At 35.7% G+C, this 22,181-nt stretch overlaps 1 protein-coding gene across 3 annotated transcripts in view; it reads left to right on the forward strand.

Annotated features, from left to right (window-relative positions):
- LOC134751989 (protein neuralized) overlaps positions 1-22,181 on the forward strand; it is a 61,425-nt gene that overhangs the window by 4,800 nt on the left and 34,444 nt on the right. Inside the window, exon 1 of one of the 3 annotated variants that reach the window (XM_063687530.1) lies at positions 19,115-19,727. The exons of 1 other annotated variant lie outside the window; for it this stretch is intronic. In XM_063687530.1, coding sequence (XP_063543600.1) covers positions 19,529-19,727 — 199 coding nt within the window. In that variant the 5' untranslated portion in view covers positions 19,115-19,528. Of the gene's footprint in view, positions 1-19,114; positions 19,728-19,996; positions 20,145-22,181 lie in introns of those variants that run through there. One more of the 3 variants, XM_063687532.1, reaches the window with a different exon arrangement.

The following is a 22,181-nucleotide window of genomic DNA, read 5'->3' on the forward strand; positions in this document are numbered from 1 at the left end:
ATATAGTATATATGTATATTATATTTGTATATATGTGATTATATGTCATTTTTATTTTATTTTGCTGTTGTATTTGCTGCTGCTTAGCCTTAAGGTTGACTGATAGAGAATGCCTTATGGCATTAAGTCCGCCTTTTGTACTGTAAGGTTTTTCTTTTGTGCAATAAAGATTAAATAAATAAATAAATATTCTGTGCCTTGGTGCGGCGTTGGATCTCGACGTTCCTCACTCGGTCTTAGTTTGATGCCGAGCATGGCGCGCTCCATGGCTCTCTGTGCTACTCGTACTTTATGCACAGCCTTCTTAGTCCTGTCCATGTCTCATCACTGTATGTCATGGTGGGCAGGAAACATTGATAACAGAGGCGAGTTTTCAGGCATTGTGGAACGTTGTCAGATTTAACAAAGATAGATATAACTCCGTAATAGATGGATACAGTCTAAGGAAAAAACGTGCCTCGAAAATCAAGAAAATTTGAGTCTCGTTCAGAGCGCGCTACTAGCTTTGGCCTACTGTCGTATAGATAGCGTTGACGGTTTCGTTTGTTATTTAACAATTTTAACGCATATCAGTGAAAGAACATGGGTCAAAATCATAAAAATAATTAATGCAAATAAAAAAAATCATTTATCCATATTTAAATACATTTTATCGTATTTTATAAATCTTCATTTTTAGTTTTAAAGTGTGTCGATAGATGGCAGTGAATTTACTGTGGTTACAAAATTTACTATGACAGTACCGCTCTAGTATAAGTTACTCTATGGATTTAAGTATGAATGTTAATAAGTATAAGCAAAGATAGATATAACTCCGTAATAGATGGATACAGTCTAAGGAAAAAACGTGCCTCGAAAATCACGAAAATTTGATTCTCGATCAGATGGCGCCACTAGCTTTGGCCTACTCTCGTATAGAGGACGTTGACCGTTTCGTTTGTTATTTTTAATTTAAACGCATATCAGTGAAAGAACATGGGTCAAAATCATATAAAAATAATTAATGCAAATAAAAAAATCATTTATCCATATTTAAATACATTTTTATAAACCTTCATTTTTAGTTTTAAAGTATGTCGAAGATGGCAGTGAATTTACAGTGGTTACAAAATTTACTATGACAGTACCGCTCTATAATATTATATCCTCTTTGGTATAAGTACCAATATCTGTGACGCCGGAGAAAAAAAGAAATCATAAGCTACGGTGTTCGCTTATCATTAGGATGACCTAAAAATTTACCTACCTACTCCTATATTTGACTTATTCTTGGCTATAAGTTTTTTTATCCAAAATATCCTTTCAAAGAAAAATTTAATTCTATGCACAATTATGTGAATTGCATTCAAATAGCCTGGACGGTATTCGACTTTTTAGCGGAACTTAGTGACATAGCTACCATATGGCGAGTTTTGAAATGATGAATTACCAAGTATTTCTGGTCCAAATGCAATGTCATTCCAGAGCAGAGCCCAACTGGGGAGGTACCTCCACCTTACAGAAAACCGCAGCCAAATAACACTAGACCCTACTAATGAAAGAAAGAAAGAAAAGAAAGAAAAAGCATTTATTAGCACAACATAACAAGACTAAAACTAGAAATAATTAAACAGAATGAGGTTGCGCTAAATGGTCCTTACTCAGCTTGGTGTCACGGTGTGAGCCAACATGGCACACTCCGCGACGCTGATTTTCATTAAGGCCTAGTAGATGGACTAATAGTGTTGTGTTCCTGCCGGTGAGTAAGGTTGCCAGAGCTCGAGGGAGAGTAGTGTTAGGGTCGGCAACGCGCATGTTACTCCTCTGGAGTTGCAGGCGTACATAGGCTATGGAGACTGCTTAACATCAGGCGGGCCGTATGCTTGTTTGCCACCGACGTAGTATTAAAAAAAATGTAAACAGTAATAAAAGTGTAATAGAACATAGAACAATTCCGTGTTATAATGGTCATATTCATATCACAATATTTGAAATATCACGAACTTAAAAAGTAAAGTCGAATAACGCTTGTGGACCCTGTGGTCTTGTACCAATAAATTATCGTCTACAATGCTTCCAAATTCAAATTTTCAGTACGTATTAAACAAAGAACTCGTATGTTTGCCAACTGGAAAATAAACCATAACGTCTTAAACTTAAAGCCCAATTTAAAAAACAGTAGAATGTCTATTTCAAAACTTACTAACTTATCTTCGCCGTTTTGGAAGCGCTACTGACAAATACTTTCATACAAATTAATATGAGACCGCGTTATTTCACGATTTCGCCGCACGCAAAGTTTAAGTTTGTCGCTCGAACAGCTGAGCATCAGCTGAGTACCTGTTCTTTTTGTTTTTTTTTAAACGCACGTGCATTCTGCCATTGTCCAGTTGTGCAAAATGTACTTTAGAAATAAACGGCCCCGTTCAAATTTGAGCTTTATTTTGCATGAAATAAAATTGATTTTAGAAAAATTTAATCACATTTCCTACTGTTATTATTTTTGGAAACGTCGTTTATTTAAATACGGACTTAGACGATATAGTTTTAAGGTTCAATTTTACTTGATTTTTTATTTGACAAAGGAGCTATTGCACAAAGTGGTATTTAGGTACGTTTTTTTTTTTTCAAAATCAGCTGATCGGAAAGCAGCGATCATATGATTTCTCACGTTATGCGACTTTCTAAATAGAATGGGGATGGTTGAAAAAAACACGATTTGATTTCCTCTCACGTGTGGATATATTATTGAATAGAACTTAAAAAATGAAACTCGTCTGATGTAATTTATGGATGCCGCTTACTGTAAGAACCAAAACCTTCGCTTCGCTCTTTATCTTTCTCTTTCAACACGTGTCTACCATATTTGTACGAGTCTTTACTCAAAAGGGCGCATTATATATGACTAGCTTTTGCCCGCGACTTCGTCTGCGTGGACATAGTAACCGCAGCTAGAGTAAGAATAGCGCCTGGAAATTTTTTCATAGCAATCTAAATTTGAGCATATTATACACACAAATTAGTAGGCACTTCGTTAATTATCTCAATTCCACCCCGCTTTTTACTTTCTTAAGGGATGATTTTCAGGATAAAAACTATCCTATGTCCTTCTCAGGGACTCAACCTATCTATGCCAAATTTCATCTAAATCGATTCAGCGGTTTAAGCGTGAAGAGGGAACACACAGACAGAAAGACAGACAGACTTTCGCATTTATAATATTATAGTATGGATTGTGATGCGGTTTTTTAAATAGATAGTGATTCAAGAGGAAGGTTTATATGTATAATTTGTAAAGGTTTTGTGTAAATTGGTTGAACTACCCGTGCGAAGCCGGGGCGGGTCGCTAGTCCATACTAATATTATAAATGCGAAAGTGTCTCTGTTTTTTTTTATGAAATAGGAGGCATACGAGCAGACGGATCACCTGATGGTAAGCGATTACCGCCGCCCATGGACACCCGCAACACCAGAGGGGTTGTAAGTGCGTTGCCGGCCTTTAAGATGGGAGTACGTTCTTTTCTTGAAGGTTTGAAGGTCATATCGGTCCGGAAATACCGCAGGCGACAGTTCATTCCACAGTTTAGCTGTGCGAGGCAGGAAGTTTCTAGAGAAACGCACAGTTGAGGACTGCCAACCATCTAAGTGGTGAGGATGGTAATGTTGTCGCGTAGGGCGATGGCGAAAAGAAGCGGCAGGGATTAATCCGAACAATTCCTCGGAGCACTCCCCGTTATACACGCGATAGAAAATGCAGAGCGAGGCCACATCTCTACGCAGCGCCAAGGAGTCAAGCCGTTCCGAAATACGCTGGCAGTCGACAATTCGAGTCGCTCTTCGTTGGATGCGGTCCGGAGGGAGAAGCTGGTATTGGGGTGCCCCTGCCCATAGATGAGAACAGTATTCCATGTGTGGGCTAACCTGCGCTTTATACAGCTGTAGGCGGTGGGCCGGCGTGAAATACTGTCTCGATCTGTTGAGCACACCGAGCTTTTTTGAGGCTAATTTGGCCTTACCCTCTAAATGGCCGCGGAACTGGACTTCACTCGAAATGTCGACGCCGAGGATTCCGATGCTGGCTGCGGCAGTCAGGGGAGTGCTCTCAAAACGAGGTGACACGACAAACTCTAACTTTTTTGCGGTAAACGCGCAAACCTGTGTCTTGGCAGGGTTAAAACGGACTAAGTTTAGTCGACCCCATTCAGAGATTTCTTTTAGGGAAGTCTCAATTTCAGACACAAGTTTGTTCCGGCTCTCGATGACGTTTTCCCGAGAGATATTGGTGCTCTGTCTGTCTGTTACCTCTTCACGCTAAAACCGCTGAACTGATTTAGTTGAAATTTTGTATAGTGATAGTTTGAGTCCCCGAGAAGGACATAGGGTAGTTTTTATCCCAGAAGTCATCCTTTAAGGGGGTGAAAAGTGCGGGTGTAAGTTTGTATGGGAAATCGATAAAAAGCAGATTGGATAAAATATAAGCTTCCCAAATTACTAACTCCACGCAGACGAAGTCGCAGGCAAAAGCTAGTACTAAATACTTATCAAACAATACCTTATAAAACAAAGTCCCCCGCCACGTTTGTCTGTTTGTATGTTCGCGATAAACTCAAAAACTACTGAACGGATTTTCATGCAGTTGTCACATATCAATAGAGTGATTCTTGAGGAAGCTTTAGGTGTATAATTTGATAAGGATTTGTGTTACCCGTGTGAAGCCGGGGCGGGTCGCTAGTGCTTTACTAAAATAACCTAGAACAGGGGTGACGAACCTTTGTTGAAATTTATTTTTATTCCTATTTTTAAGTTTATTTATTATGGCCATTTTTAAAGAATACTTGTGTAAAGTTTGACGGACTTAACATTATATGTATTAACAATTTGCCTTCTGTTTTCAATCGTTATAAATTCGTAATCATAATCGCTTCGCTTTATTATTATTTCGAAATTTTTCTCATATTTCATATAGGATCTATATAAAGGCTTGAAACTTAGGTATAATTAACTTCGAATCTCACATTCCATTTGGGGACAGCTACGCGTGCCTAAAATAAGTAAATAAATATGTATTACATACATAATTTATATACTTGCACTATAAAAGCAAGAAAAATATTTCAAATTTAGTTCTGGCAAGTCAGGCTTTGCTTATATACATTGCAGTTTTTTAATAACCTCAAAAGAAGTACTAAGTACGCTATAATTGATCGTTAACATTTTTTAGAGTTCCGTACCCAAAGGGTAAAAACGGGACCCTATTACTAAGACTCCACTCTGTCTGTCACGAAGCTGTATCTCATGAACCGTGATAGCTAGACAATTAAAATTTTCACAGATGATGTATTTCTGTTGCCGCTATAACAACAAACACTAAAAACAGAATAAAATAAATATTTAAGTGGGGCTCCCATACAACAAACGTGATTTTTTTGCCGTTTTTTGCGTAATGGTACGGAATCCTTCGTGCGCGAGTCTGACTCGCACTTGGCCGGGTTTTTTTCTTTTGATATAAAATTGACTACGTTGCGTTGTTAATGGGTATGAAATATTATGAACAAAGAAACTGCCATTTCATGCACAAAGTTGACCGATTCCGTCAAAAGCTGCCAAATGGCATTCCTCGCAAAAAAACAAAAACAAAAACGTAATATGGCATTATTTGAGAAAAAAACACCCTTTACTTCCATTTTTCCAAAACGCTTGAAGTTAATTTTTGTAAGTTTACGATTTTCTCTATAAACACGTCTCAGTTGTTATACCATAAGATATAAAATGCTATAAATTTACAGGACATTTGTCGTTTCAAAATTAAAAAAGGGCACACAATACCTTATGACTGCTTCCTTCTAAAATAGCCTAATGGTATATCAAAATTAAAACAGCTCAACTTTATGACAATGTCATAAAGTTAAAATTCGTCTGGCGTGTGTTATGAGATACTAGGCACTTAAGACCATTTAGATCGGGCAAAATGCTGCGCTCTTATTGGTGGAGACGGCACGCGCCGCGCGCGTGTCTGACAGATGTTCGAATTTTGAAATTTCCTTTTTTTAAGGCTTTGACCGTCCTTGCTGGTGGCCGGGTGAAATTTATTTTTAGGTTGGCAATTGTGATGCGGTATGTAGTTCGATTTTAATTATTAGTTGAGTTTAAGGTTTTTTTTAATCGTATCGTACCTACTCCATTCGGAGCTTATTTTGCCTTTGTTGAAATATATCGATGCTTGCTTTTATGCTTATTAATCGTATTATTTAAAATTAAAACATCTGGTGCATTATATATTTTCTGTTTCCTGTTTTCGAAGCCATTCAGGACATTAACACCCCTGTAACTAAGTATAAGTTAAGTTGAAGTCAAATTTACTTAGTTAATTTGTCATAAGGCAGATGTTAACTGTTAAATAACAAGTCCAAAGTATTACAAATACAAATTCGTTTAATATTTCAGATAACCATTGATATTTGATCCATTAATGTTAGATATTAGATAACATAATAAATTCCTAAAAATACTTAAAAAAAATTGTAGCAAATGCTTAGGTACTTAATTTCACGTAAATTCTAAATTTGCTTTGACCTGCTTACAGCCGACTTACAGAATAATTTTTTGAATCTTTAATTTTGAAAACCTTGCGGGAGTCAATTCCTAGAACACAGATTTAATATATACACTAGATGACGCAAATACCACGATTTGTATTGAAACCAAGCGTGCCGACTTTTTCATACAAGATTTGCGCATAATAAAATTTTAAAATTACTTATCTGTGATAGGAAATATGTTGTTGCCTTTGGGTGCTCGCAATTTTTGGGCTGTTGCAGGTTGCAGTTAATTGTCATGCAACGAAGCATTTTTTAAGTTTTCACGGACGTCCGGCTGCAACAACTGACGCGCGTGGACTGTAAAGAGCGACGGTCAACCTCGACGCTTGGTCGGGGTTCGGACACGCGAAGTAGATGCATTTGCGTCTTATATGGTATATTTATTTCTGTGGCCCAGAAGTAGTATTTTAGTTGATAATGATGATGATAGTATCTACATATTGACATTCTTCAGTCAACCACTAGGTCAAACACATGCTTGTTAATACAGATCAGGTGCTACAATTATATAAATTAACCAAGCAAAAATGTTGCATAGGTCGTTACGTCGATTACTGACAGCTGTCATTTCGACAGATGGCAAGAAAGGTCACAAACTTTGCAACTAAGACAATGCATCTGCGAATATCACCTGGGGGTTAGGAGTGTCACACTTAAAAATATATATTTTATAAATATTAACACATTCGCGGACACGAATGCTAATATACACGTGAGATAAACCGTAAAAGTCTCACGACACGACAGTTTAAATTCGACTACTCAGATATAGTTGGTCAAGCAAATCTTGTCAGTAAATAGGAACAAAAAAAAAACTATACTCAACCTTTTCTTTTGGGTGCTAGTACTAGTGTAAGACAAAGATAGTATGATTCTCTCTGTCTATGTTTGAAATGAGACAGTCCTTTGACAAACTATAAATACAAAACTGACGTAAGTTATCAGCCATTTCTATTAAACATCATTATCTTGAAACAATAACCGAACCAAAGAGGGTACTGTCATAGTAAATTTTGTAGCCACGGTAAATTCACTGCCATCTATCGACACACGATTAAAACTAAAAATCAAAATATCAAAAAAATTATTTATAATATTTATATATGGATAACTGATTTTTTTTATTTGCATAAATTATTTTTATATTATTTTGACCCATGTTCTTTCACTGATATGCGTTAAAATTGTTAAATAACAAACGAAACCGTCAACGCCATCTATACGAGAGTAGGCCAAAAGTTGTGGCGCCATCTGATCGAGAATTAAATTTTCTTGATTTTTTTTCCCTTAGACTGTATCTTTGACCGAACCAAAAAAAGAAAAAATAAAGGTCGACGCCAGATGCGCACGCGACATATGTCTGAATTGTCTGATCCTGTTCTGAACTATAAAGCCATCCTGCTCGTAGGACCATCATAATTGGACCTTCAAATACGTTTATAATTTTAAAACTAACACGGGACAGCGGGACTAAATCGCGTAAAAACTTACGTTTATTTATGGCCTGACGTTTTGAACGTGACGTTATGTTCGTGGTCACAGGCAGACTGGCGAGGAATTGTATCAAAATCTTCTTGCTGCGCGGGTTTTCCGAACTACCCGCACTTGATCTTGATTATTAACGTTCATATACGTTTATCTACTAGAGTCAGACCAAGGTAGCCGCTCGTAATTTTCAGTTTTTATTTTATAAGCCTTATTTAGTGTCCCACTGCTAGGCAAACGCCTCCCCCCGTTTCCTCCACTCGACCCTGTCGTTTGTAGTTTGTAAATTTTTAGTAACACAGTGTGAAAGTAGCATTATATACGTCAATTTCTTAAGATATCGTACCACTATAGTGGTATAGTGGTACGCTGGTACGGCAAAAGCAAAGTCTATAGGCGGCCTTACACTTGTAAGTTTTACTTACGTAAGTAGGGACAAAGCTATTTGCTAGAATGAGATAACGATATTCATATCTCATTCTGTAGTATAGCTGTGTCCCTACTTACGTAAGTAAAACTTACAAGTGTAATCCTGGCCTATGCAGAGTTAACTTAGTCTGACTGCTCATTAAGGGATTAAGTAATACTGGACAACGTTCAGACGACTATTTTTAGGTGAGACGGCGCCTTTGATCGTTACGCATGATGCGAATCGTAGTGTTTTAAATCTAATATTTTATATCAGTAACGACCCGACATATGACACGGTATTAAGTTGAGATTACTATTTAATTTTGTTTTTATATATTCATCTCATCAATCCCATGACAGTCGAATTCTAATTCTACTGATCTTCATGGACTAGATACTATGGATAGATATGTTTTTAGAAACTTTAAACATAGTATGAACATAGGTATACCTAATAGACTAGGTATAGATACATAATAATATATGGTCATGGATACAGACCAGATTTTTTTTTAATAGATAGAGAAGAAAAAGAACACGTAAAAAAGATCACTGTTGTGTTGTGTACCATTTTTTTTGTATTTTGTTAATTTTTTTATTTTATTTTGTCTATGACCAAACAGTTAACAGTGTGAAAATAAATTATATTTAACGTGGATAATGTGAAACAATTATAAAAAGTACCTGTAAAAAATGTTTAAGCATGTTTACAGTTTTTTAGACCTATAACAACATTAACAACTTTACCGTTCACACTACTCCATATTTATTTATTTGGTCCACATATGCCTTATTATTTATGACATAGTTGACTAACAAGCCATAACCATAACACCTGTAAAACTCATTATTTCCCACCTTTTATCATTATTACTAACCTATCATAACTGTTCATATTCTCCACATGTGCGAAGAATGTGACCTTAAACCACCCTAACAAGATGTCCTACCACCTTTACCATAATAGGGCTTTCTATTGAACTTTCCAAGCCCTTCAATTATTGAAAAAAAAAAAACACCTTTCTAATACGCACATGCCACTGCAAAAAAAGGTTTCGGACCACTTGTCTTATAAATACAAAGAAAAATATACTCAAAGTGTAAATATATAAGGTAGAAAATAAATGAACCAATTTTCTTATTCATTCACATGACGCGTGCGTTACAATTTTATTTTGCTGCTATGAAATTAAAAATCTTCCAATATTGATCTATATTGCAGTAAAAATAAGATTGTGTTTCTATTTACAAAAAAGCAAATTAAAATGTCTTTCGAACTTTTCTATTTTGCTATTTGACAATTCGAATTTATTTAAAATAGAACGCTATTTCTATTGTCGTAAATTGGTTCATAATTTTTCCATCCGCAAATAATACAAATAAGAATAAGTTTGTATTATTTTTTACAAACTTACTGTTTCGTCTTCGAATAGTTTCAAAATGATCACTAATGCTTAAGTCATTAGTTTTAAACAATATTTCGTAACGGCAAACATAATTTTGTCTTTCATTTATTTGTCTCCCTTATTGATTATGCCCAATAAAATAGAACTCTATTTCTTTGAACATGCGGTTGAAATTAGGTTGTTTTAAATTCTGGCACGTGCTATATGCACCTTGAATTAATAGAAATATGAATTAAATCGTAACTGTACACAGCTGATGTATGCAGTTGGCGTCAAAAAAATGTAATGTGTGAAAAGGTGCATAAGTTTAATTTTCGTACTTTTGCAAAAAGTAAGTTTTGTTACCAAAGTACTAATCAAGAATATTTTTTTTATTATTTTAAGCTAGGTAAGTGTAATCATTTTCATTATCATAAATACAATACCTACCTAAGCTTAAAACTAAATTTAGAATAAAAGTAAAGGACTATTTGATTTGAACAATTTAATTGACAAACTGACATAAGTCCGTTTTTTCCATTTTTCCAGTGTTCCATGCGGAAATACCTATACATAGGCAACAGAAATAATCATCTGTGAAAATTTCAACTGTCTATAGCTATCACGGTTCATGAGATACAGCCTGGTGACAGACGGACGGACAGCGGAGTCTTAGTAATAGGGTCCCGTTCTTACCCTTTGGGTACGGAACCCTAAAAAAAGTGTGTCTAAACAACTGTAAAGCTTCCGTCCCGCTCGTGCCCTTGCTGCGGATGTAGTTAACCTAATCAAGGGTCTAATTGGGCCCGTAAACTAATTAATGGTCCAAGGGGTTCGGGGGCAGAGCAATTCGTGTTATTGAAGTAACAATTACGAGTACGAGCTGAGATGTAAGTGCTGACTCACATTCAGCATATTAGATTTAGGTCTATTTATTACACATGACGAGAAGCATACAAACAGAAATGTCATAATGTCATTTGAAATGTAAAGGGTTTTGCCGAATACGATTGTTTTTTTTAAATTACACATCCCTATTATAAATTATACATTAGTAAATGAATGATTTGCAGATAAGCATGTTAATCTATTATACGAACAAAACAAGTGAGAGGGATAAAATAATCAGCAACATCCACTTTATAGGGTTCGGTATCAAAAAGGTAAAAATTATCCCTTAATTCCCTTATGGTGCGACTCTGTCCGCCTGTCTGTCTGTCACATATTTATTTTATTGTGGATGTCGCGCTGATGCTGACTTTTATCACAGATTAATAAATAGTTACTACGCTTTTATTCTATGACACGTCACACCTCACACATGACCTTTCTAGTCAAAAATTTTAGTGTTAGATCTAAAAATCACTAGTATCACCACATAGTATAAAACAAAGTCGCTTCCTGCTGTCTGTCCCTATGTATGCTTAGATCTTTGAAACTATACGAAACGGATTTTGATGCGATTTTTTTTAATAGATAGAGTGATTCAAGAGTTAGGTTTATATGTATAATATAAGTAACACATATTTGTGATAAACACAAATAAGAGTTTTGAATTATTCACGGTTAGTTTCACTAGACTTATATTGACCGGGTTATAAACCGTGATTTCCTTTTGTATTGTTTACAAAACACAAAACAATAAATAATAAAACAAAACACAAAAGGTAATCACGGTCTATATCCCGGTCAATATATATAAGTCTAGTGAAACACAAATAATTTACCAGGATTCGAAGTTCGAATTTCGAACCTGGGACCTCCTACTCCGACTAGGCTTGAAAGAAGGCCGTCAAAATCACGATATAATTAGAAATGACATCACATAATAACATTTAGATTTTCATACAAATCTATCACATTTTGGTGAGTTCGTTGACCCTGCAGCTGTCAAAGTGCAAAAACGCCGCACGCGCAGCCTCCGGCAAGGTGCGCGCGCATCTGGCAGTTGGCATTTGCGTTTGCGGCTGAAGTTTACAGTAATAATAATTGTGAAATTACCTTTGTTTGTCATTTCCTTGTGCATAGAAATTACCTTCATTTATTTTGTTTAAAAAAATACACATCTAAAGTCTGACCAGGAATATCACGCGTAATGTAGCGGAATTTCACTAGAACTATTTTTTTCGTACTATACTGAACTGTTACCCTATACATGCGCAACAACAGCGCCCTCTTGACAATGATCATATATTACTGGTCAGGCTTTAAATGTTAAAGGATTTGTTCAATAAATTATATAAACAAAATAACGTTTTTATATACAAAAGATAATAATGACAGATAATTATGTTACCGTTTTATGTTAAGGAATTATATGTATGTCAAGTAAATTGCAATTAATTAAAATAATCACATGTAGTAGCAAATTAATATCTACTAATTAGTATGTATATCGAGAATACAAATTGATATGATTTGTAGTTATCGATATTATAAATTGAAATGATAAGATAAGAGAAATACTATATTATTTTATACTATTACCTATGAGAGGACCTAATGATTTGTTTTCGTTTATGATTCCATTTTTAGGGTTCCGTACCCAAAGGGTAAAAACGGGACCCTATTACTAAGACCGCCGTCTGTCTGTCTGTCCGCCCGTCACCAGGCTGTATCTCATGAACCGTGATAGCTAGACAGTTGAAATTTTCACAGGTGATGTATTTCTGTTGCCGCTATAACAACAAATACTATAAAAGTACGGAACCCTCGGTGGGCGAGTCCGACTCGCACTTGGCCAGTTTTTTTAACCCACCGTGAAGTGAACTAAAGACAAGGAACACTGAAACTGAAACAATCATAGATACACATATATATAGTCCTTCTCGCCGTGTCCGACGACGGCGACTCCAACTTTTTACTCGGGAACATGGAACGCTCTAATGTGGCTTTCGAAGCCAAACTTGGTTTTGAAGATGCGATTACATGGTACGCAATGGAGCTTGCCGGCTGAGTTGTAGGTGTACGAAGGCTTCGGCCGCGTCTTACGGAGATGGCACTTAGCATCCAAGTCTTCTAAACGCCGCTGCTCGAATTGTTTTACACTTATGAACAGTTGCGCGCCATACCGTTCTACTCAACGCAATTTCCTCCCAAGAACACATATATAAATATAATCATAGATATGTGTATAAATTGTTCATGTCCGCTCCTAACGCTTACACCATTATCTTTATCGTTCAATTGTACCAATGGTAAGTCAATTATGGCACTTGGTGCCAATTTTAGGCCTAAGTAGGCCTAACTGAAATAAGCCGCATGTTAAGCATGCATGCTTAAAGGAGCCCACTGACTATCAGTCCGCCGGACGATATAGGCCGGTCCGCGCAGTTTAAAATGTATGAGAAATCTACATTAATTCTCACATTAGAGATTTTTTGAGATGTGATTACCTATGTTACAAATAATATATTTTGAAAAAAATCTCCACAAAATATGTCAATTTGTTTTTATAAATCCAAATTATTACTAAAATAGAGAAATAAACCAAAACATCAATCCCCACACTAGAGATTTTCTAATATGCTGTTCCCAGGCATATACTCATTAAGTATTTATATTTTCTTCCAGCTTGGCACAGAAACCTGCCCCCAATAATTTTCTTTATTAATTTTTTTTTTTTACATAAAAATAGCAACTAATGTTTACATAAAAATTACATGTTAATTAAGCTCTTTATATTTACTATATTCTACAAAAAAATCTCTAACGTAAATGAATCCGTTTAATTACTATTAACCATTTTTGTTTCGAATTTTTTTTGTTGCTTATAGAAAATGGACACTCGACTTTTGTTTCACCTTCATAAATCTCTTACTCATGTTAGTGTAATAACAAAAAAAATCTCACGTATATGTAATATTGTATGGAATACAACCATAATTATTACGACGTCCAAGCTATTTAAATTACCCACGCAGGCACTAACTGACGGGTACTGATTCACTGTAGAGAACGTTTGATCGACTTCCATATCTCCGTCTCACTTCAATGTTCGCGGTAGACGATCGGTCCGCTTGAACTGCCGAGAGTTCGCGATGCGGTCGACCGTTAATTCTCCCATGACTAACTTACCCAGTCCAGTTTCATCGGTACGCGTAACGATTGTTTACGCATGTTTAATTTTGATTGCGCGCTTACTTAACACACCTCAGGCAAAGCTCCGATAAAACGCGCAATGCATACATTGCGGCATATATCTCACGTATGTCAGCTATGAGACTATGACATAGCAATGACAGACAGTGGCAGTTAGTGCCAAATTAGAATACACACTTTTTTACCAACCATAAAGTTTAGTGCAAAGAGAATTTTCAACTCCTTAGTGAAAACCTCACGGTTTGTGCGAAATTGAGCGTTAAGCTATGCTATGCTAATAAAGATGATGGTGTGATTTACGGAAATTAATAATAGATATAATTTATTTTATTGTATAATACATTCCCGTTTCATTTACACCCAATATTATATCTTTTTCCGTAATCAAATGCGTTTATAATTACTGTAACTGTCTGTGTAGTGTACCATAATATACGCGATGGTTTGTCCTCCGGGCCCAAAATCGATGATCCCCTTTGATTATTTATTTTAAATGAACGTCAAAATCCAGACAGGAAATTTGATTTTGACATTTACGGCTACTGCCGTAGCAGTCGACAGCAATGTCGCGCTTCAATATTGCTGCAGTCGACTGCATTGCTGCAGAAAACGTGAAAAAGGTCATTCAATTCAATGGGTAGTAGGGTTATGAGATGAAATGACGCAATAATGAAACTTTAGTTAATTAACAATATTATATTAAATCATTATTACATACTATTTTACTCGCAAAAAGGTTTACTACCAACATACTTCTTGGTGCCCAAATGAAATAAATAGTACATTTCGATGCTAGTGCGGAAAGTATGTCATTACTTCACGAGTACCGAGATAGGTATCTTGGCAAGACTCGGGACGAGTGAAGAATTACATTTCCGCACGTGTATCGAACGACGTTTTTTTAACACAGTTGCGAAAAAATAATAAAAACAACAAGTGAGGAATAAAAACAACAAGTAAGGAATAAAAACTTGGAAACTTAAAACGCCGCTTAGTAAGAAAAAACGCCTCTTTTTTGACAGGCGTTTCGGCAGCTATTCCTTTAAAGTGATATTTTCCAGAATGAACAATAAATGGGCTACATTGTCCATTTTTTTATTTAGTGCAAATCGCCACACTGTAATTGTAACAGGGAAAATTGTCACAAAAAATTACATAACATTACATTTTTTTGTAAACAACTCATTTTTTTTGTATGGAAAGGTCGAATAATTTTTTCAAAAATGAATTCCTCGTTCCTAAATTATACGAAAATGATATATAAGTTGCCCTAGTTGCTAAGAACAGGAAGAAATATAGCATAGATTGGACTTGGGGAGCCGACCCTTTCACCCCCCTTTTGGGGGGCGTTACGATCTCGTGGCTACCGGGCTGAATCAGTTTTATTTGCCCTAAGGAACAATCAATCGTGCCAAGCGGCATCGCCTGAGACAAAAGTGCATACTCAATGCGCTTACTTACCACTATAATTTAATAATCAAATTAATGGGCCCTGGAGGGAAATTCTCTGAAAACCTTAAGTTAGCTCATTTTACTTAAAGGAGACATTCTTTTATTTTTTAAAAGAAACTAAATTGCATTCAAAGGTTTTTAATTTTTTTTTTTCAATTTTGCTTGTCTAAAAATATTCTTGAGTACTAAATATTCGATTTTATGGAAATTTTGTACGACAGACGAGTGTAAGACCGAATGTTTCTTGAAGAAATGTTATCATTAACATTAACTGTATCGACGTGGTATCGACTAGTAGAATAAAATAGGGAGTGTTTATTGTTTGGAATTTTTAGTCGGTTCGATTCCCAGGCGAGACAAGCGAATTTAAAAAAAACCTTTGAATGCAGTTTTGTTTATTTTTAAAAATAAAATGAGCTAACTTAAGGTTTTAAGGCACTTTCCCTTCAGGGCCCATAAAAAAATTCCACACTGTATATTCAGAGCACGTCTTATTCTCAACTGTTAGACCTTAGACTAATATAACTTGATCCCAAGTTTCCTTACAATTATACGTAATCGAGGGCCAGGTTCATACTGGTTTCATGTCGCGATGCGCTCGCTGACAAATACCAAGCGGTAAGAATTGCTGACATTTGCATCTTTTCACTCTCACAGCTCCCGCTACTAAAAGCATCGGATGACAGGATCGTTGAAAAGGGACAAACATATCGTTTGACGTTACGTTACTCTTCTCGTGAATTGTCAAAATTTAAAATTCGAAATTAGCTTTATAATTTGTCCGGGCGGCTATTCGAAGTATAACTAAGTGGACGGTCCTTACTAACCAGTAAGATTCAGATCAAGCATAATAGATAGTTGTAAGACTTCAAGGGTCTATTTATATCTGACACAGCATCCAGTATTCTAAACGTTTTGTGAATAGATATAAAAATTTGACAGCTATTGTTTTTCATATATATACAGACACTTAATGCATTGAACTATTGAACCTTAACGCAATGCCATAAGCCATAAGGTATACTTTCCTAATATACCTTGAGGCTAATTCGAACTTTGTTATTAAAAATGTCATTTTTTTAATTTGCGTGTGCGTTTCGCTCGTACTAGTTAAAATATGTTTTGGTGCGAGTGAGACGGTCGGGCGAATGATAACAAAATTATATATTATTGACATCTTAAATAAAGTTCGAATTGGCCTCTGTGAATGCCTGGAAATACCGTATACTTTTTAATTTTTTTATGCTGGAAATTGATTTAATTATCGAGAGAAAAATGAATATGTTATTCTTCCATAACTTGTGCAGTTACTGGCAAAAAACTAGAAATGTCCATTAATTGTGCAGAACATTATTTGCTGTTTGTTTCCAAAATCTTGCTGCTATTCTACAAATATAGTAGTGACTCGGGAGATTTTTAAACATGATCGATACAATTACTTCACAACCACCATAGTATACTTTTCTCTCGGTGTGGGAGTTCCTCGGTCATGAAAAACTTACAAAATAATAATTTGTTTCAATAAATCTATAATTTACATTATTGTCGAGAGATATTCTGACCGTGTAGTCGTATAAGCTTCATAACCCATTCTACGAAAAATATCTTATGTGGGAATTATTGTTTAAGTAGTATAAAAGATTTAAAAAAAAGTTTTATTTCTCAAAAACGGGAACTGATATCAAGTTGTTACTTTACAAACGGGTATTCAATATGATATAGAATTCACCCATGTAGAAAAATTTGAGTGTGCATTTAATGTAACTTAAACTTTATATTGACTCCACTAATATCGGCCTGTCAGTTGTTGGGAACTGTCAAATTTTTGTTGTAACTGACAGGCCGATATCGTCCGGCGGACTGATAGTCAGTGGGCCCCTTAAGTCTAGGGCTAAATCAAATAACATAGATTTAGATATTTATTCTCATAATATCTTCTTCCTGCCCTTATCCTACGTTGTGTGGGGTCGGCACGTATTAATTCTCATAATATAAAATTACAATATAAATTATCCTACACGAATTTATATTATGATCATACAATTTACATTATTTGATAAGTTCAAAATTACAATTTAAAAATGTCTGAGTAAGTAATCATAATTTTATCCAATTATGTCAAAAAGTAAATTCGGGAGTAACTAATTACGAGTATCTCCTAATGATCGTCATGTTCTAAATAAAAACTAGGTACAAATTATATAGGCCATATAAAGGCCATTTTACATTACCTCACACACACCTTCGTCCAAATGTGAGAACTTTTATGTTATTTCTACACACAATCATGACTTATGCGCGACAACATTTCCATCTTCACCACTTAGATGGTTGGCAGTCCTCAAATGTGCGTTTCTCCCAGCTAAACTGTGGAATGAACTGTCGCCTGCGGTATTTCCGGACCGATACGACCTTCAAACCTTCAAGAAAAGAGCGTACTCCCATATTTGATGCCGGCAACGGACTTACAACCCCTCTGGTGTTGAGGGTGTCCATGGGCGGCAGCAATCGCTTACCATCAGGTGATCCGTCTGCTCGTTTGCCTCCTATATCCCAATTAATACAATTTTCTTCCCCTTCATTACGCTACCGTCACGTGTCACGTCACACAAAGTCTGTGAATAAATAGCAGCAGAATGGAAATACAAATCTTGGGACCCTTTTTTTCTAATACCGTCAAATGTGGAAACTTTACAATCTGTAAACCGAAATAAAACAAAGTATGTCTATAGTCTGCATCTTCTCAAATGATTTTTTCGCCAAAGACCCTAAACTGTTAAATAAAATCCTTTGTTCCTTTTGTGCGTGCGCGTGCCCATTGTTGGTGAGCGCGTGCCACTCGCTGATACACAATTGTCACGCACATTTGAGAAGATGCAGACTATACTTGAAATATCACAAATAAAAAAAAACATAGTAAGTAATTTAATTTGTTCTTAGGGTTTACCTTCTGTGTTAATATAACTTTACCATATCAATCACTTTATTTGCAATAAAACATACTTAAATGCATGCTTATATGTTATAGAAATAGCTCATATTAAATAATACTTAATATAAATAGTGACGACCGGTCTGGCCTAGTGGGTAGTGACCCTGCCTGTGAAGCCGATGGTCCTGGGTTTCAAATCCCGGTAAGGGCATTTATTTGTGTGATGAGCACAGATATTTGTTCCTGAGTCATGGGTGTTTTCTATGTATTTAAGTATATATTATATATATATATCGGTGTCTGAGTACATGAGTACCCATAACACAAGCCGACTTAGGCTTACCGTAGGACAGTCAATCTGTGTAAGAATGTCCTATAATATTTATTTATTAAATAGTTCAAAGAAACCTAAATATTGTATAAATATACCTACATATATTTTTAGGTTTCTATAAGTTTTTTCTATGAAATAATACCACAATGGTAAAGTTACCACAGAAGTTAAAGTTGCCACGTTTCACGGTACATATAAGGATAGAAGGAGCTCGTGATCCTGTGTAGAAAAATAAAATAAAAAAATATAGAATTGAAAAAAAAGTGTAGCCTACAGTCAGTCAGCGTTGCTTTTTAATTTAACGGTTTCTTTACAAAGTTTTTGGCTTGAGAGATATGAGTGTTATATTATATGGTATAAAATACATATTACAGTTTCATGTCTATCAATAATCGACACTGTTATAACTCAAATGAGTACTTGCATCTCAACGGGAGCGTTACATCTGCCATTCTCTCCCTCATATTTAAACGGCCTATATCAACCTAAATAACAATACACATACATCACTATGCACTAAGGGGATTACAAAACACACAATATATCGAAAAATGACCTAACTCAAAACATCATGAAACATACTTACGCTGTTTTAGCGCTGTGCCGTTCTGCGCGCGCATCGCTCCCCTGAACATTTCACGCAAGCGAGCGTCACTCCGCCAGTAGGGCCCGTGCTGAGCGGACGTCGACGCGTAATAGCTTCGCCGCGTTCGTCGTTCGTCATTCGAATTTAGAACTTTAATTTAAATAAGTGTTTTAATTTTTTTAAACATAGTGCGTTTTTAGTGCCGTTTGGATTTGGAATTTTTCGTACGTTATTGTGTATGGACCTATGTTTTGATCTGTAACAATGATGGGTGTCAGTTGTATGAGCGTACGGCAGGCTAGGGGCGCTTGCCACTGCCCCGCGTGCCCTAGGGCTTCGCATTTGCCTCCGCAGACGTTGGTCCTGCCCCCGATGGCCTTGGAGCCCGAAACCACCCCCGTTAAGGACAAAAAGGGGGGCAAGATGAAGGTGCTTAAGAAAATTAAGAAGAAGATTGGATTAGGTGAGCGATTGTTTTGTTTGTTTTTGTTTTTATAAAAGTAAAATAATATTACATAATATTAAGTTGGAATAATATCCTAAACCGGATTAATACTCAAAATATATAACAATACGACTCTTTTCTTATCTAAGTTACTTGTAATACGAAATTAAATTCACCTACCTTCAAACATGTAATGTCGTCATTATCTGAATAATGATTTTTATACTACCTACCAAGTTGATACAAAAACCATATTGCATCAAAGAACACCGCACGCCAAACGCCAATCCACTTTTAATAATTCGTAATGCATTTTAAAAATAGTATTAATTAGTGATTCGTGAGTATTAAATAGTGGCCCTAATCCTAATTAAAAGTGACTCAAATCCAGATATTGCTGTTTTATAGTTATGGAACTTTTCTTAAAGCGTTCCGGTAAGTGAATTCAATTTAAATTTGTTCTAATTGTCGTTACATTACAAAGTTACTTTTGCCTTTGGTAGCGGCGCCACTGTCCTTAATTTTGTATAAAGAAAATTGCAATTCCAAATTTCGCCACCGAATTTAAGCTTAGAATTGAATGTTTTTTTTTAATTGTCGTTATTTATACAATGTTATATTTGCAGTCGTGAGAGCGCTAGTAGTCATACTTCAACATTTTATTTACACGCGCTGGAGCTGGTTCTGTTGTTGGCCACCGGCAAATGTAAATTTGTCAGTGGCACGCGACATCTGCCCATAATAATTTAGTTTTTTTTTATTTTTCTTAATCTGACAGCTGTTAAAACACCTTGCGTTTTTGTTATTTAATTTAAACTTGGAAATGCAAAATGCGGTACGGTAGTTTAATGTGTGGCATGCACTATGTTTAAAATAATAAAATAAATGTGGCTTTTTATCGGAGAAGGGTCCTTATGCTTCAGAGATTCAAAGATTTATTTGTTTAACATAGGTAGGTAAGCTTCATCTGTAATAATTTTATCAGAATTTCAGTTGTAATTTTAGATGGTAACGTCTTTATTGCACTTGAAGTATAAGGACCCTTCTGTGATGGAAAGCCACATACCTACCTATACTATGAAACAGTTTCTCAGTTGTACATGTCACAGGTCTGATTTTTTTTAAACTACACAAAGCTTTAGTTTGGTTTATTGAAAATAAAGCACATAGCGGTAATTACAAATGCAACGACGGCGATAAAATAGCAAAATGACCGCACAAATAGCAAAATGACCGTACAAAATAAACCTTTTTGAAATAATCACTCTTCAAATATCCTGTCTATCATTCAATCAGCTATGATCATATATATAACAGGTGTGAGATATTTTAAATGCACCCAATGCTACTAACTTCTCACCCCCCTGCAAAGAAAATCATATAAAATGGAGGGGAGCTAACTTTCTGTACACTTGACCATAAATTTTAATATTGAATCACGTAAATTTTCAAAGCATTGTACTGCAATTATCATGCATACATTTATTATTGTTCACCACAACTCCAGTCCAGACTTAGTAATTACACAAAAAATCCGACATCTGGCAAAAGGTAATAACCAGAAACTCGCAAGTTTCACGTAATATCCGCTTGCTTATCAAACGCCGTATCTCACACCAGAAAAACATGCTAAAATCGACCTTAACTACTGCAAAATACAGTCCAAATGTAACTAAAGAAATTGACAAGCGATCACATCTGGCAGTTTTAAAGTTCCTTAGTCCATAGACTAAAGACTTCCGGCTTTGTGTTCCGTTTTCGAATTTGAAAATAGAACATCTGGTGTTAATTTTTAAATAGCTTGTATTGTTTGGCTCTTTTGTTTCAAATCACAGATGTTCTGACTTTTAAGAGACAATTATTTTTTGAAGTCGTGTTTTTTTTTGTGTTTCTCACGCATTGGTTACAATACTTACAATAGAAGATACAACACACGTTTTGAATTCAGAAAACCCAAGTGAGCCTTACGTATTGTCTTATTAACATGCATAGTTCTTTCTACACCATCGAGGTGTGTGTGTATGTGTGTGTCCGGTATAATCCGGTAGTTTATACAACCGGACACCGGATTACAGTGCGGTTGCATTTGACATGTAGAATCTGGCAGCTCCAACAATCCGGCAACAATATGGGGAAATTTCAGGTGCCTGATTACCGAGCGCCAACTGTTTTTTTTTTTTTTTTTCAAATAAATGTGACGTATATGTAGGAGTGTCCACTTATTCATAGGTGCAGAGTTACGTTAGGTTAGACTGACTCAAAATACAAATAATTAGTATACTTATTCATCGATATAAAACGTGATTACGCGATAGCGTGACGCTCGTGCCTCCCGCTCGTGAAACGTGTCTATTGTCTATTCTACGACCATAGACTAATGGGTAATGGTTCACGTTTTACGTTTCAGGCGGTATATGCTTAAAACATCCCTTGGTGCGTCTTAAAATTCTTTAAAAAAAACTTTAAGTACTT

This window comes from Cydia strobilella, chromosome 24 (genome assembly GCF_947568885.1).
Source record: "Cydia strobilella chromosome 24, ilCydStro3.1, whole genome shotgun sequence".
In the NCBI taxonomy this organism is placed as follows: domain Eukaryota; kingdom Metazoa; phylum Arthropoda; class Insecta; order Lepidoptera; family Tortricidae; genus Cydia; species Cydia strobilella.